Source organism: Falco punctatus (assembly GCF_963210335.1).
Source record: "Falco punctatus genome assembly, chromosome: 3".
NCBI lineage: Eukaryota > Metazoa > Chordata > Aves > Falconiformes > Falconidae > Falco > Falco punctatus.
Genome location: NC_137582.1, coordinates 84,431,184 through 84,448,576, shown reverse-complemented (window position 1 = coordinate 84,448,576; position 17,393 = coordinate 84,431,184). Strand labels below are relative to the sequence as shown.

Genomic DNA, 17,393 nt, shown 5'->3' with positions numbered 1-17,393 from the left:
GAGTCTTTAAGGGGTTTATGGGAATGGGTGAAACTTTCTAGAGGATGTTTAGGTGAAAGAACCAAAGGCAGGGAAAGGGTCAATATACCTTTGTAAAGCTGAGCTCCATACCTGATCACTGCAGTCTGTCCTATCTCGCTGAGCCCTGTTCCTCACTCTTTTCAGTATGACCTTGCTCTCTGTGTAAAGATGACACCAACACACTTCAAACCGGACTAGCTGGCAAGTTGGAATAGTCCAGAATCTGGAAAGACACAAGGTCAGACCTGGAGATGGGTTAAATGGATCCTGGGCAGACCTGTCTGATCTAGGAAGCCATGAATTTAGGAGTGACTGTGAATGGCAAGCAAAGTTGTATGAATGTCCACTAGTGAGCTGATCATCTGGAGAAGGGGAACAGGACTGCACTGTGTTGTTCTTTTCTACGTGAGTGCTGTTGATGTTCATGTGGGTGCACAGTCTGCCCACTTGTGTGGCCCGCTGTGTGTGTGCTGTGCCTATGTGTCTATTGGGAATGCATGCTAAGACTTGTTAACAAATGATCCTACTGACAGGAACACCAGAAAACAGACTGGGGAACAGAAATCTTTTGGGCTTTAAACTCCACTAAATTTGGCAACCCTTCACACATATCCCAAAATTCCTCAAGTAATAATAATACTATAACTTCTGTTTAAGAATGATGGGGAGGAAGGGGAAGAAGCAGCAGTTTTGAATTGCTAGATGTATAATCTTCTTGTATTCTCACTTTTTAATTATACACCATCTTTCCTTTAAGCCACTGAAGATTAAGTACAGATAATGGACTAAATGCTTCAAGGGAAACAGTCTAAATGTATTGCTAACTAAGTAATCACAGTTTCCTACATCTGCTTAAGAAAAATAGGAATGGATGATGGACAGTGAAGGAAAACAGGTTCCCTAAGAATAAGCATGAAAGTCTCTATAGTCTTTTAGGATAAGGGAGTATGATTTAGAGTCAATAGGCTACTGGAAATGAAATCTGACTTGAAAGTAGCAACATGTCTGTAGAGAGCTCAGTAGCACAAAGGGAAGAAATTTGAAAGATGACAGAGCTGGCTATGGTAGACAATAACAGTGAAAAGAAATTGAGTGATGACATCTACAGAGACAGAAAATCAAAAGCAAAGGAGGCACCTGTGCACAGTAAGTGAAAGAGCCTTTCCTGTAGAGGAATGAAGCTGGGTTAATTATCATTGATAATATACAGCTGTGGGCTGGCTTCAGGGGCAGCGGGTTGGCCGATGTAGATAATGTGCAGCTGTGGCTGGTTCTGTTAAGTGGTTGGGCAGCCAAGGAAGAGGAAGCAGCTGAGGAAGAAGCAAGAGGAGAGAGGACACATGCTTTGGATGAGGTGAGGGCAAGGCAGCAGAGGGACTGCATGAAGAGTATGCTGGCATGAGATGGTAAAAGACCTTATTACAGCCAGCTAGTCTGGAGAGTGCTGTGAAACTTTCCCATTGCTCCAGAAGACTAATGAACTCCCACTGCCTGTGCTGGTCTGACAGAGAAGTGGTCAGAGTACGTCATTTGGGTCATTCTCCACAACAGAATACAGCAATTTGCAGTGTATGCTGGCTACTTCACCTCTCCCATAACTTCATGCTTCTTTGCCAATTACTCATAAGAGGGAAAGCTGTGACCAGCTGACAAACCAGTGGGAGAAGAGAAGCCTACCAGCTTAACAGCCATCGCCAGTGCAGCCTGCCTTTCGCTGCAGTTGACATTGTGGTGGCTGCTTGTACTTGCCTGCTTTGGAGTATACCAGCAGTATTCAGGAATTTTTTGTACCTTGCTTATATGTTGTCACCCATTCAAAGACCTTAGTCTAGTCCCTTAGTATATGTGATATCCCCCTTTTATTAGTGAAAAAGTAGAAACCAGTTGTATGGAAGTTAAGGACATGTCCTGCCTCAGTGAAGACCCATAACAAACCATCCTACCCTCAATCATCTCTTCTAATGACTGCCTCATATATATATCTCTCTATGTATTTAATGGAACATACTGATGGTCTGTTAATGCTATCATTGTAACAATCCTGAGACAAAGTTCCAGATCACATTTCTTAGACTAATACAACCTGAAGAAAATACCTGAAGAACAAGTCACTAAACAAGCACTGATAAAATGCCCTGTACAGATCAAAGTATTTCTCTTCACTGTAATACACTGACCATTACTTTCACACATGGAACCTAAACAAAAGATTGTTTGAATCAAAGCTCAGCATTTTAATACTTATAAACACACATTGTATTCTATAAAGAGACATCCTTCTTTTTTTTGAGCTCTGTGTATGAAAACAAAAATTGTAGCTTTTAAAAAGTTTTTCTTTCTAGATACTATGGGCTACTAAAATGACATGGCAGCAAGATGAGATGCCCCACATTTTGGTCTTGTTGCATAATAGTTTTTTTTACAAGAAACAGAGAGCCAACTTTACAAAGTGAAAGTCCATTCTAAACTTAAAATTCATATTAAGAGTATGAATATCTGATTCTACAATGTGTCAGATAATTGCTTGAAGTACTAAGTTTAATTGGCAACAACCTTGTAATTGGAATAAACAACAAGAAAAAAGAATCCAAAGATGCATAGTTGCTCACCAGTATCCTTCTACAGAACATGTTCAGACTTCCAAAAGCACAGTACTATGCTGCTTTATAACAGCTAAAAAATCTCCCAAGCATCACAAAATAACATAAACATAACCAAAGGTCACTGAATCTAATACGATTTTCTAAATAGATATCCTAGAGTAATAAAGGAAAAGATTTGCCATCTGAACTCTGTATGTGACAATAGTAACTTATTTTAGGGACACAGCTGACACAGAAAGTGTCAAAGATTTTTTGTAACTCATTTAAAATGTTTTACCACTTTAAAAGTATTCTTGCTATTGAGTTTATCAGGGCTCTCACAGGATACTTCTAACATCTCTCCAAAAGGCCTGATGTCGGGACTTGGTATGCTACTTTCGAACACCTACAGCTCTTCTCACAGCATATGGCAACAGTAGAAGTTGTAGGAATTCCAAAAGCCAGACAAAATCACTACCTAAATAGGTTTAATATAAATACGATTTCAATAAGTCCTTAATTGGAAAAAAAGAGGAAATCTTTACATTAGGATTTAGAAACATCTTCTGATTTCCCTCTTAGTACTTTGTCCTACGTTACAGCTTATTACTTCCTTTTTTTTCTTTTTTCTTTTTTTTTTTCATGGAAGGTAAGAGAATATCAAACTCAGTTATCTTTTCCTTTTTAATTTAAGCAGGTGGTGCCGATAAAACATATCTTTCTGTTTTCCACTGAGTTAAAAATAACACAAGGGAGATCAGGTGTGCAGTAATACAGAGGTTTAAGTAACAGGATTAGACAAAAAGAAAGTTACTTCTGCTGCTGGAAAGCATAGGGTAAGAAATTCAGTTTTTCCTTCAACAGCTGTTACCGTAACACCAAAAGAGCAGGAGCAGAATGGGAAGTGAGGGAAAACACATCCTGCCCCATGTGCTCCACATATTTTCTTGACACATTTAAAAGTTGTGCTGAAAAGTATCACAAAGAACACAGAAGGACAGTGACAGCCCTTGAAAAAGGTACCAAGCTGGGCAATTTCTAATTGTTTAAAGGCTGTTTCACTCATTATTTTTTTTTTCATTTTTTCCATTTTTACAACATCAACCTGAAAATCTAACTTCCCAGGTGAAAAACTGTGATGTTGAAAACCTCCATAAGAAAAATTCAGCACTGTAACTATCCATTGCACACTCATTCACTCTACCCTTTGGTGAATGCCCATTTAAACTGCAGCACTTGATGATGCTTCATTCCTGAAAACTATTCTTTCTAAACAGCTTAGTTCATAGAAGAAAATTTACTACTGAAAAATCTATGGGATGATGATAAACACATCTCTCTCCAGTACAAATCACGTATAGGACTAGAGATACCCAATTATGAAGGACAGCCTATAAGAAAAAAATCGTAAGACTGGTCACCATGCATGATATGCATGACCCAGGTGATCTGACACAGTCAAATGTTTTTTGAGACAAACTACTTCTGGGACCTGACAGAAGGAATTGTCAGGTCAAAGCATGAGACAATCAGACATCTTCTTCACAACTGTGAGGTACAGAAGAGTTCAGTTGAGAAGAGAAAGGAAATGAAGTAGTTTTGGTCCTTGGCCCACTTGGCCAGGAAATGCCCTTGTTCCAACAGGGAATCTACGCTACTCACCAGCACAGTGCAAAGAGGGGAAAACTGGGGTTCAGTTTGCTGAGATCTATTAAGGTTACAGGGCTCTATGTCCACGTTACATCCATTTCAGCACTAAAGTTCACAGTAGTTGCTGGGCCTCAGCATGCACAAGGCATGTGGGAGGACCTTGGGTCTACACTGCAAACAGTGCTGTCTAGACATCACCTGACTATGACTTCAGCCTTGGTGCCACTGGTGGGGGAACCACTTTGAACACATCAGGAGTACGCTCAAAAAATTCCAGGTATGGATGCAAGGAATATTACAAAGTGTTCTCCTGTACACTAAAACATTAATGTACCTGCCACATAAGAAGACTAAGAAAAAGCTTTGAAGAGCAGGAAAATTCTTGCAAGGAGTCCTTGCTAACCGTTGTATATCCATAGAGTTTCAGTGGTTTGGGTTTTCACAACAGTTGCTAGTGTAACTATCAAATGAACCTGAGAAAAAGGATCTGAACAGGTGTCAGATGAGACGTTAGTCTCCTGAGCTCTGGAAAAACAGATCAACAGTCTCCAGGAACTTAAATCCATGCTGGCTGGAAAAAAGGAGAAGCATGTGACTTTTGGAATGTGATGTTCATGGAGTATAACAGTCAAGTAAATTTAGCATCATCTTTCCTAAATGTAATAGAGAATAGATTAGAAAATGAGCCAGCACTCCATAATTGCAAGATACGCCAAGTCATTAATTTTGCTTTCAGGGTAGGTGGCATCTCAGTCTTATGCAATATGAGATATCACCAGATGCTCAAACTACTGGTTCGTTGAACTCTGACAGTCTTTTACACTGTGGAAAAATATGAAGTAAAACTCGCACGTAATTGGATTACATAAAAGGACAATCAGTATAACAAGGTTTCACTGTTGTTCAAACAGCATCATTTTCTTAATCTATGGCAAGATTTCTACTTGGTCTTTTGCAAGATGGTCTTTATCATTGAGATGGACTTATTCAATACACAAGTATGGTGGAAAGGAAAAAGAAACTAAAAGGTAAAATACAGTTTTGTAAGTGTTATACCTTAATCCTAAATGCTTTTGCAGCTCTAAATGTATTAAGGGATACGTTTTGAGAATGGCTTGATATTTCCATTGACACTAATAGGGATAAATGTGTTTTGAACTGTTAAAACAGGATTGTAATTTGCAGCCGAGTTGACATTGCACTGCTCATAAATCTGGGTCACATGAAGATAGATTGAGATTACTTTTTTTCATGGGATTAGGGTTTATGAATTGTTTCAGAACATTCAGCTCTTTGTGTAGCCTGTGCATGTATAGGATATGAATCTTTAACAGCAACCTGTCTTTTACTGGATGCTAAAAAGAACAACTTTTACATTACATTAAATTATACAACATACCAAAAACTTTAAAAAAAAAAAACAATCAACCCCCCCAAAAACACATAAAACCCCCAAACCCTCTTTAAATCAGATGTGTTTAATCAGCCAAACTCCCTCTCACTATCTTAGTATTTTCATTATGTTTTTCCTTGGAGTTGTGTAAAACTCCAGCTGGCTCATTAATCAGGAATACTTAGATAAAGTTCTATTACTAAGTATTGCAGTCGCCTTACCATACCTTGAATAAAAGTGGTGATTGTTTGTGACTGACACAATTGAATTCAACTGAATTTTTACCTTTTTATAGCATTTTATGTGAAAATCCAACTTGCTGAAAATGCCAAATCGGTTAGGAAACTAATGCCAGTTGTCAGATCAGCTAAATAATAATTCTTAAAATTATTTTTTTAAAGTTATGCAGGTTCCAAAAAGGTTTTAACCCAGCTATTTCAGAGAGATTTTATTCATAACTGCCTATCTGATCATCTATGGATGAAGCTGAGAATAAGAAAATCTGAATCAGGTCCTAGAGAATTGAGAGTTGTCTTCCAGGACATACAATCCAACTCTCCCAAAGCAAATATAGATTCATTTACAAAATCTGCAGGTACCACAAAATCAATTGTATCTTCCTATTGCCAATCAAGCTTACTTCAACAGTAATTTACCCACAACCAGAGTGAGTCAAAATAAAGCTGTGCCTCAGAATAGAAAATACCTTATATTTCTTTAAGATGCTACTGCTAAAGAAATATTTCCATGAGATCAGGACATGAGCTTATGTAAGTACAATCGTGCAAACCTTCTCTTGTCATTTTATCTTTGTTGCACAGAAAACCATCCCCACCCCAGGATTTACATGTACTTTGCTGTTAGGTACGCAATGTTGTATAGAATATTATGTAACAGTGTAGGAAAAGTGGAAAATACAAATAATATTACTATAATTCAATGTTGACTTGACTTATTAAAGATAACATCATAGTCAAATAAGAGAAAAGACATTTGAATGAGTTATTTAAATTTATTCCCACTTTAGTTTCATTAAAGTATTGCTCTAAACTTGGAAAAATAACTATGTCTAGCTGATTTTTCAGTTTATTGAAAAGGGCAGAAAACATGCTTTCCTGATTTTATTCCAGACATGCTAAAGATTGCGTGAAACATTAGTGTGTTTCATAGACCTAGTTTTATTTTGGTTACGTTCTTCGTATGGAAAGTTCCTATTGAATTCAATGTGACAAAGGAGGGTGCTGGACCCTGACCATGACAGAGGATCTCTACGATCTTCATAGGAAGTATACATTAATTTTAAACATAATCTAAAAGTAAGAAAGTCAAACCAGGCAGAAAATGTTTTATTTTCTGTCCAGAAATTCAGGAAACAAGCCCCTAAACTCCATTCCAAAAAGGATTAAACCAAAGTTAAATATGGTTTCTGTTGAGACAGAACATGCAGCCACAACTAATACTTGTGTCTAGGTATCCCATGTTTTGATGCCTTGTCTAACTGCTGTCCAATGGACTTTTCCCTGTGTTCCTCCACTGCTAGCTTCATCTTTTACCTGAAGACAAAGCCTTCCACAAAGTAAAAAGTTATATTTCTAGTTAACAGGACAGAAAAAGAATCACTGGCAACTAGCTATAATAACATGCAACCCTGGAGCCTCAGCTTAAACAATTTGTTGTCGGTGGTCTTTATAATATAGTCACTTAGAAAACAAATCATCAGAAAATTCTATTATTGGATTTCAATCTGTTCATGTTAGTACATTTTTTATTTTCTAAATTTTTTGCTTGTCATTGTTTTGATGAAATAGAAACTTAAGGCCTCCAGAACCTTTGTAAATCTTACAGGAAAATACAAATGGCAAAGATGCTTTTACCATTCCTGTGCTTGAAAATATTTGCCTTGATATTATAATAATTCCCTTTTCATTTTTTTCCACATCTTTTTCAAGAAAAAAAACCAAAACCGAACAAACCCTCAAGGAAGTTAACCAAGGGTCAGGGTAGGTACACCACTCTCAGGCACAGACCAAGCAAGCCTAAGGTAACAGACTGCCTGTATCTGAGAAGGCTGGGACAGACCGAAAAAGAAAACAGCCTCCATCTATCTATGCTTTTGGCTTGTCAAAACAACAGGATTAGTCAATGAGAAAGAATCAGGCAGACTACCTACTACAGAGGGGGCACCCCTTCCAGAACATGGTCCCGCTCCTTTTTACCTTCTTACCGCTCACTGCTCTGCCTTATCCTTCCTCTGTGACAACAGCAACAGGAGCAAAAAGCTATTTCTGGACATCTGGTTTAGTTCCCTTGTCCCATTCCTTCTCCATATCCGTAAGCAGGGCTCAGTCCTGGCCTCTTCTGTGACCTCTCCTGGCATCAGGGAACATTGAAAAGGTGATGCAGGGAGAATCAGGGGAGATAAACAGTAGGAGAAGGAGTAGCTCTGTGAAACCTTCGATGTCTTAAGATGAATGCCCTGTCACACAAGACAGTGATGGGAAAAAGCGAAAATCTTGTGAGAGAAAAACAGATGGCTTCAGACACCTCCCTGATTCCTCCAAACCCCTTCTGTCTCCAGCCCTTACTTGCCCTACAGAGGATTCACGTTGCTATACACCTTTATATCTTCTGTATTTAACTTCAAGGCCAGCAGCTTCCAGACTAGTACTTACACAGTGGCATAGGTAGTTTGGTAACCTTTACAGTGTGGGGAGAATCGGGCATCTTAGGTGCATCCTTCACTAGCACACTCTGCTCATCCTCCAGTTAGGCCAGACGCGTACAGTTCTCAGGGCGGTGAAATGCCCCTATTACACGGCTATATTTCAAGGGGAATGAAGGAGGGCACACCCAGGACACAGCCTGTTTCTAGCCCTTCTGTCTCCTCTCCCTTTATTGACAGAAAGACCTTTCAGCTCTGAAGAAGAGGTTGGGCTGCAGAAGGTGGATCACATGATGCTGTGGTGGATCTAAGATGCTGAGACTCCCAGTAATTTTATCATCAAGTACATCTTGAGGTTTAACAGTAAGATAGTGACTCTAGGTATCTACTGGATAATACACCACTTTCAGTTCAGGATTAGATGCCTTTCTCAGGCTGGGAATCACAAGCCCAGTGTCTCTTGCTTAACAGACATTATGTTCTTCCTCCAGATGCAGGTGATGAGCTGCTTTTTTCTTTTCTCTCTCCCTCTGAAAGGGCAGCTGTTGGTGGGTCTCTCCTTACTCTGCAATACTTCGGAAATAAGAACATCTGTCAAGATACATGAGAGCTGAGTTACATGTCTGATTAGGAGTTTCAGACTGGAAGACCAGTCTGCTTCCCAGGATAGGGTCCTAATCATCAAACTGTGAGCTATGCTACCGTGCAGGCAGTTTTTATACTTCCAGCTGCTGATTTTTCCAGCTTCAGATGGTCAGGGCGGACCCGATCCTGCAGTTTTGAGTTTGGACAACGACAGAGGAATCAGCTTCTCCTCTTTCATTAGATGAGGAGAAGATTCAGATGGACGAAATCTTAATTACTACAGGTTTGTTCAACTATTTACTGTTACAGCTTCTTGAATTGCTTAAGTAGGCTCCCCTGAATACTAATTTTCTCTTCTGTTCCTATGGTGCATCTCTAAGTAGACGAACACAAGCACGCTTATTGTGAGCCTACAGATAGCTGATAAATGAGCTGGCCTCAAGGCAGTGCGCAGAAAACGCTGCTGTTAATCGTTCCCCGGGTAAAGGGCAAAGGTAAAATGAAAACAAGTCATATGGTGAAATAAAACAGAAACAAAACAAAACAAGAAAGACACCACAGGCAGAAGACAAGTGTTCCTGGCGCCGGACACAGCGCGAGCAATGCTATGAAGGGAAGCGGGGTGATCTCCCCAGCCCCCGGCGAGGCGAACCTCCCGCTTCCAGGAGCGTTCGGGGAAGCTGCGAGAACGCCAAGCGACAGGTGGCAGCCGCGAGTCGCTCTGCAGCCCGGCGGCTGGGCCGGCCGCGCCGCTGCCCCACGCCGCGCCCTCGGGCGGCAGGTACAGCTGCCCCGCGCTCCCCGCCGCTGGGCGAGCGCCGGCGCCGTGCCCAAAGCCCGCTGCGCGCCGGCGGGGCGGCGAGGCGGAGCGAGGCGGAGCGGGGCGGCGGGGCTGCCCGGCGGGATGGCGGCACCCAAGCCCCGCGCCCTTCCCCGCGGGAGCCGCCGGCCGCCACGCGCCCCCGGAGAGGCCGCGGCTTCGCTCCCCGCCGAGCAGGTGCCGGGGCCGGGGGCTCAGGCGGGCAAATAACGGGCTGTAGGCGTTGCCCTGAGGGCTGATCCTGCCTGCTACGGTGGTACCCAGGTCGCTGCGAGCGTGAACTAGCAGTAATCACCCCGGGCAACAGAAACCCCCAACCAAAATAAAACAAACAAACAAAAATTCGGTGTTTTTCCGCAGATACCAGAACTCCGCGCAGCAACTTAAAGGGACCGATGGAATGACAACTTTCAGGTGAGTGCTGTAATTGCATTCCACACAAGTTTCCTCCGTAAAGGGTTAAGCGTGCACAGCAGCAAACATGACTTCCATATTCCTTACCCCCTCCGCTCGCAAGAAGACTTCTGAAAACACGGTACGTTTTCCACCTGGCTTCCCCAAAGGTGGGGAGCGAGAACCAAGGCAGAAACGAGCAGGGGAACAAGCTCTTGCTTCCCTGTTGCTTTTCCCGTTCTGCCTGGCACACCTCAAGTTTCGGTCCCTCAGCCCCAGGCGGCGGGAGCCGCTGTCACCGCCGAGGGGCCGCTCCCCGCTACGCCCCGGGCAGCGCCCCCACACCTGCGCCCGCGGCCCGCCGCCCTGCCGCCCCCTTCCCCGGCGAGCCGGGCCCCCCCGGCCGCGGGGAGCTCCGGGCCGCGGGGACACGGGGACGCGCCCCTCTGCGGCGAGGCCGCGGCTCCGCTCGGAGCGAGGCCGGGGGACCCGTCCCGGCCCCGCCCGGCGCAGGCGACGGCGCCTCAGCGGGAGGGGGGCCGCCCGCCCCCCTTCCCCCAGCGCCGGCTGCTCGGCCGCGGCGGGCGGGCTCCTGCTGGGGAGGGGACGGGGAGGGAGGGGCGGAGGCAGGCGGGGAGGGCGGGAGGGAGGCAGGGCGGGAGGGAGCGCGGCAGCGGCAGATGCTGCGGCGGCGGCGGCTGTGTCTCCTTCGGCCACATCCCGCGGCCGGTGCGCCCGCCAGGCGCGCTGCGCTACGGCGCCGCCGCGCAGCCTGCCCCAGCCGCTGCCGCCGCCGCAGCGGCCCCGCACCTCGCCCGAGCGGCGGGGCGGTGGATGCCGAGCCCGCCTCGCCCCGGCAGCCAGCGGGCAGCTGTCCTGCGGCGGAGCCCCTTCGGCCCGGATCGGCGCGCTCGCACGGACACGGGGACACGCGGGCGCACACGCACGCCCGGGGGGGGGCAAGCCGAAAATGCTGCAGCTGGGCAAGGTCAGGACCTTGCGGTGAAGCCCGGGGCCGTCGGTCGCCCCCCCCCCCTCCCCTCTCTGTACATCCTTGCCTAGTGGACTGAGGATTTGCTGTTGGGTTTTGGTACATGTTTGGGAGAAAGCTGCCTGAATCGGCGCCGATCGGTGAGTACGACAGGCACCGTAATGGTGCCAGGTTCCCCCCCCCCCCGCCCCCTCCTTCCCGCTTGCGTGATATTTCTTCTTGGTGCGGGCTCCTGCGCTGCTCCCCTCGGTGAGGCAGCGGGGCTGGGCTGGGCTGCTGGGAGCTGCGGTTGTGCCTTCGGCGGAGCGAGGTAGCGGAGCGCGTTATTTTCCCTTGTTTCTTCCTCGCGCGCCCCCGCCCCCCCCCCCCCCCCCCCCGCGTCTCTTTCCTCTTTTCTTTCTACGTTAGTCGTTCCTTATGTAGGGCATCCGCGGCACCGTGTCTCCCGCCGCCCTGCACGGGTGTACTCGTTACAGCAGTGAAGTCATGGGCCGGGTAGGAGGAGGACGCGGTGGAGGAAGAAGAGGGAGCGCGGGGGCCCGCGGGCGGGGGCAGCGCCCGGCCCTGCGCGCAGCCCGCGGGAGGTGCCGGTGCGGTGACCCGGGCCCTGGGGCGGTTCCGAGCGGCGGCTGCTGCGGCGTGTGTGTGTGCATGTGTGTGCGTGGTGTGTGTATGTATGCGTGTGTGTGCGTGTGTATGTGTGCGCGGCCGGGGGGTGTCTTCCTTTGAAGCCGCCGTCTGCGAAATCCTGCGCTCGAGGAGCGGGCGGAGGGGGGTGGGGAGGGGAGCCGCGCTGTGCACTGTGATGTTTCGTTGATCTATATTTAATGGCTGAAAGGAAAGATGCTTTTCCTTCCTTTACCCTTACCTTACTCTTATTCTGGTGTGTAATGTGCTTGCATCGATCGGTCAAAGCATAGCTTCAGCTGAATCAAGTCGCCACAGAGGAGGTGCAGCAGCGCCGGCGGTACATGTAATACACAGATTCATCTGGCAGGGGATCGTGGGGAAAAATATAAAAACCCTGAAGAGAGATCATTTTAGAAACCATGTTAAATTTCCCCTGGAGGGATTGGAGGTATGAATACGTGAAAAACTGGAATACAGCATCTTGTACACAGACATTTTCTTTCTCATACTTTAAGTGGCAGGGTGTGCTTTGTTCGGATTCAGGGTGTCATAATTAACCCTATGCATTATAGAAAAATATCCAAAACTTGCAGAAAATATTTAGAAACGAGTAGGCCCCTGCATTAAACACCTAGCTGTTAACTTTATTGGCTGCAGTAACTGGTATTTGTGCCCCTTAAAACATGTATGCCTTTTTGTTGGCAAAAACAAGATAAAGTGGAAAACTTCCTGTTAGAGGTTCATTTTCACACTCTGTATCGGTAGTCTGTGTGTAAAGTGAAAACAGTGAGTTGGCCTGAGCAGTGGTTCGTAGCAAACCTCTCCATATGGTACGTCAAGGCTTAGGTACCTTGAGATGGCGAGAGGGCTACCCGGAATTAGGGGGAGTTTATGTAAGTCTGTTGTGGGCTTCTGCAAAATCAGGACAGGGGAAAGTATCCTTCTCATCCTGTATTTAAGGATGTATTCATCCTGCCTTAAAAAATGAATTATCTAACTCATGTAGGGTGGGTTGGTATTTTTCAGACAGCCCAGTTAGTTGGTCGGTGTATAAATGACATGGCGTGAGGGGGTTGTAGGTGCAGGTCTCCAGAACAAGCTGCTGCATGCCCTGCTTTTGTGGGCCTTGGAGGTGCAAGCGGCTTTAGGGGTTTTGAGAGCCTATTTACCTTTACACAGGTTATCTGGAGACGTGCCCCCACTCGAAACCCAGACCACCTAGGAAGGCTGTGATATATAAGCAAAACTCGGGCATTCTGCAATGATCAAATACCCTTGTAAGACTAATTGTGAGCCAAGTTGGTGAAGCTGTCTCTTGTCAGCCTGTGAATGACTTGACCCTTTGGGAGCCTTGACTATCAGTCTGCATCCAGCAGAACTGCAGGGAACTTGCGATAGATCATCCTCATTAGTAAGAAGTTGATTAATGGCTCGGGATTGTGTTGAATGTGATTATGTTGAATATTGTAGTACTGAAACAGGAGATCACATCTTGATCACGTTGTTAAGAGATGGTTTTTGCAGTCTGTTACATAAGAGAGGCTTGGGGGGGGAATAAAAGGAGTAGCGGGCTGTGCTGTGTGTATGTACTGATGGAAATGCCCCTCAAAGCTGCTGGTAGGAAGCAAAGTATTTATTTGTGAATTCCAGTTGCATGACTTTTTGTGGATTGCAAGAAAGATGCTTTTGGGAGGGAACTCCAGCTACGGTGCTCAAGTTCTGTTTGCTAGGTACCTTAATGGATGTTAAAAATAATAAATAGCTCATTAGTGACGCAAGCTTGTGACTTTTGCCGTGTTTTTTTCCCCCGAGTAATGCTACTAGATGAATTTCATTCTCATATAATGAACTCTGACAGACAGCTGCACAACATAGAAATTGAAGCAACTGGAAAAAAAAAAAAGGTGTTTGCATAATTCGGATTAGCATAATTTACCTTTGCTGATGGATTGTATCAGTTTAATGGCTGTGGTTCGGTGTTACGTATTTGTTTCTCAAGACATGTAAAATCAACTTACACTACAAAGGAAGTGCTGGAGCAGCTTATTTTAAGGTTTTAAGAAATACCTTTTTAGGTAGGGCTCTAGATTGGCATGCAGATGGAGCAGATAACAGAATCAGCAGAACTCATGAGTGTTAAATTTTGCACTAAACTTCAGATACATTTTCTATTTCATGGTTCAGTGTGATATGATTTTTAGAGCCTGTCGCTTGTGGAAATTCCAGTATGTCTTTTTTAGGATTTCAAACGTATATTTCAACAATTCCTAGAAGCAACTGTTTTCAGGAGTATCAGCAAGATAAGGAAAATACATTATTACAGTACTCTTCACTTAAATAAGGATCTGTGGTTTTGATGCTTATTGATTGCACTTGTAAGTCATAAAGAGTTTGATATTTCAAGTTACAGCTGAGGTCTGACAAAAACGAAATTGATTGTTTCTCCCCTTTGAAGGTCTCAGTAAGGTCTTACTGCAGGATGAGTTTTGGATGCTTATTTAACTGCACAATATTAAATTTAGTAGTCTAATTATTAATAACGTACAAGTAAACAAACTTTAATGGAGGCAGCATTTTTAAATATGATGTGTTTATTTTTTAAATGGATTCAACTGGGACTAAAACGCATTTGCTTTTAAATCAGAGATTGATAGTTTATTCTTGACAGAAGCCATTACACCTGCAAAAACATTATTTGTGTGGGTTTTTTGTTTGGGTTTTTTTTTGTTTGTTTGGGTTTTTTTTTGTTTGTTTGTTTTTTTTGTTTGTTTGTTTGTTTTGTTTTTTAGATGGGGGCATTATAGTAGAAGTTATTTCTCTTATGTCAGTAGGAAGTCTCCATTCAGGACAGCGATGCAATCCTCTGCTCATGCAATGCAGAACCACCCAACGGTTTGACTAGTGGCTCTTCCTATCTGGGCTCATTTGGAAATAGGTCTGAAAGTGCATGACACACTGAAAAAATTTCTTCTATCCCTTTGGGAGGTGTTGACTTGGTGTCATGAGTAGGTTGTAAAAGCAGATCTCTTGGCCAGATTCTCTGGCATGTATCTCACCTGTCCAGTATGCTAGGCAAAATTTAAGTTCAATAAAATTAAAAAGGAAAGACGGTATCTTTGTATGTAAGCTGATAGCCGTGTTAATATTTTTTGGTTTTTTTTTTTCTTGTGTTAGTAGCCAGTTTAGTGTAAAATTAAGGAATGGATAAACATCTTGTTATCTATGAGAGCAAGTATTTAATATTTGTTTAAATGGCCCTTGGCATGCTAACTTCTGGTGCATCCTACTGGCTCTCAACCTTTACAAAATTCAGTTGTAGTAATAAGCAGTAACTTCAGGAGACATAAAGCATGGGAAAAGTATGCATTCTCTTGTCCTTTTAGCCACTGCTTATTACATTGAAGTTCTGGGAAAAAACAGGCTTCTAATGAAACTTTAAAACTTTGTACTTCTCAGACCTACCAGAAAGTTTGTAACTTTTTTTTAATGCGTATATAAAATAACCATGTTTGATTTTACATTTTATTGTGGTTTATTGCATTAGCCCAAATAGTTCTGCTGTATAACAAACCATTATTTTTCACTTGTTGTCATATGTTTTGAGAAGCCACAAATATGCAGTCTACTTTAAGTAGTAACATCCAAAATCAAGAACATCTGAGAGTGAATGGGGCTTCTCATAAAAGGTTCTCTAGAAGAAGATTTTGCATTTTCCCCATTTCTTCTACCTTTTCTTCACCCCTCCGCCCTTTTTTATTTCCTTGCCAAGTTTGTAATTGATTTCTTAATCTCCCCAAAATATTCACAGTACAGCAATTTCCTTTTGATCAGGAAAACTACTCTTGGAAACTGACAGTAACACTTCCATACTTCCATTTGTCTGTTTAGTGTAACATAAACTTTCTCTTTTTTTTTTTTTTTTTTTTTCACTGATAGGTGCATTCTTTTGCCCTAACACAGTCAATTATTGTTCAACTAAATAACACTAAGATATTACTTAAGGCTGAATTTTTGAAGGGAGCCAAACAAAATTAGGCAGGTAGTGTAAACAGGGATTCTGATGGGGTTCTTAATAGTTTTAAACCCACTGGATGAGACTTTAGTCTTAATATATTCATTTATATGAGATTATTTTAAATTACTAAGATGTTTGGGGAAATAATTAGAAATAAGTTTCAATGTGGTGATAGAAAATTGCTGTGCCTCTTAGGACCACTGGGATTACTGAAACCTGTAATGTGCATGCTGTAAAGGTATGCGCCTTCCGTGACAACCAGCAAGCAGTTTGGAAGGGTGACTGGCAAGAGTCTCAGGGGTGACTCAAGACTCCAGACAATGAATTTCAAAGAATGTATTGTATTTTAATTCCTGCTTCCCAAGAGAGTACTACAAGTTTTGAAGCTGGATATCCGAAAAGCAAGGAAATATGCACTGGATGTTGAAAACAGCACATGAACCCTATGGTTCTTGTTCATGGTTTTCCACCAAAATACTGAAACTCAGGAGTGTGTGTATTTCTGGTAGGCTAGCTGATTTACAGGTGCTCTGTGTGTTTGTTTTTAAAAATATTTACATTATTTTAGATTTATCTGAGGGAAGAGTCTTAACTTCTCTGAAGATGACATACATTATTATATGGATCATATCAAGTCCTGACATTATGGTGTTTTCTCCTAATGTTGTACTTGGCTGGGTCTTAATTGTGTTTCTTTGAAAGCAGGCTGTTGTTGTCCCAGTCAAATTTGCTTGTTTAAAAATAATCTTTCTTCTTGCCAAGATGTTGACTGTTGCTTTACCTGTCTGGCATATGGGAAGGCAAAAAGCCTTTTCACACTCATTTTTGGCATGAAAAGTGGCATGGCATGGGATATGGAGTGCTCGTACTCAGTGAAAAGCAGAGTAAGAAGGCAGAAAGCTAGGTCAGAGAATATTTATCTAAGGAAACAACAGCTTAAGGATTTTCAGCAGTGGAAATGGCTCAAGGTTAGACATGGAAAGCCTGCCAGGGCAAACCTTGTTGTCTTGTTCTTTAAATAAGCAGATACCTGAAGGCATTTTTAACGCCACCTCTTTCTCACTTATATTTCTTGCGTAACTACTCAACTTCAGGACAGCTTTTGAACACACCTAGTGGCATCATCTCATTGCTGAATGGTGTGATGCTTCTGAAAGTGGTATTCTGTGCGATCTGGAAGCTTAGGTCTCACAGGCAGTGGGAGCTGGCCTCCTGAGGGGTGTAGATGATGCTAAATACTGTGTGGATAATCTTGTGAATTCTTACAAATCAAAATCGAGGTCAGTCTATGAGTATGTTGTCAATTTTTTGCAAAATTATTAGTCATATTTGACACTATGAATATTTCTGATGATGTTCCTGTATCCTTGATCATCATATAAGGTGGTAACCTGAACTTTCAGTTCAGTGCCTAACCTTATCTGACCTAGTGTGCTTGGAAATGTAGCGCATAGAACAGAAAAGCTTTGGATATTTTTTAAAAGTTTGTGCTTTAATGAAGGAGGTTGACAGTAATTGATGAATCGCATATTTCATGCTATTTTTATTGCAGATGGGTTTGAAGCTTGATTTACAAGAATAATGTGATTTTTATACGCGGGTTTCCACTGTGGTGCTAGCATATGTTATTGGGTGGTAGAGGAGAAAACTT

The 17,393-nt window shown here is 43.3% G+C and overlaps 1 protein-coding gene across 7 annotated transcripts in view; it reads left to right on the top strand.

Annotated features, from left to right (window-relative positions):
• Positions 1 to 9,654: 9,654 nt before the first annotated feature.
• The window catches only part of CTNND2 (catenin delta 2), a 680,231-nt gene continuing 672,492 nt past the window's right edge, over positions 9,655 to 17,393 (top strand). For 5 of the 7 annotated variants that reach the window (XM_080382078.1, XM_080382083.1, XM_080382084.1 and 2 more), the window contains exon 1: positions 10,181 to 11,237. In XM_080382078.1, the coding sequence (XP_080238204.1) occupies positions 11,201 to 11,237 (37 nt within the window). In that variant the 5' untranslated portion in view covers positions 10,181 to 11,200. Of the gene's footprint in view, positions 10,128 to 10,180; positions 11,238 to 17,393 lie in introns of those variants that run through there. The other 2 variants (XM_080382082.1, XM_080382085.1) reach the window with 2 other exon arrangements.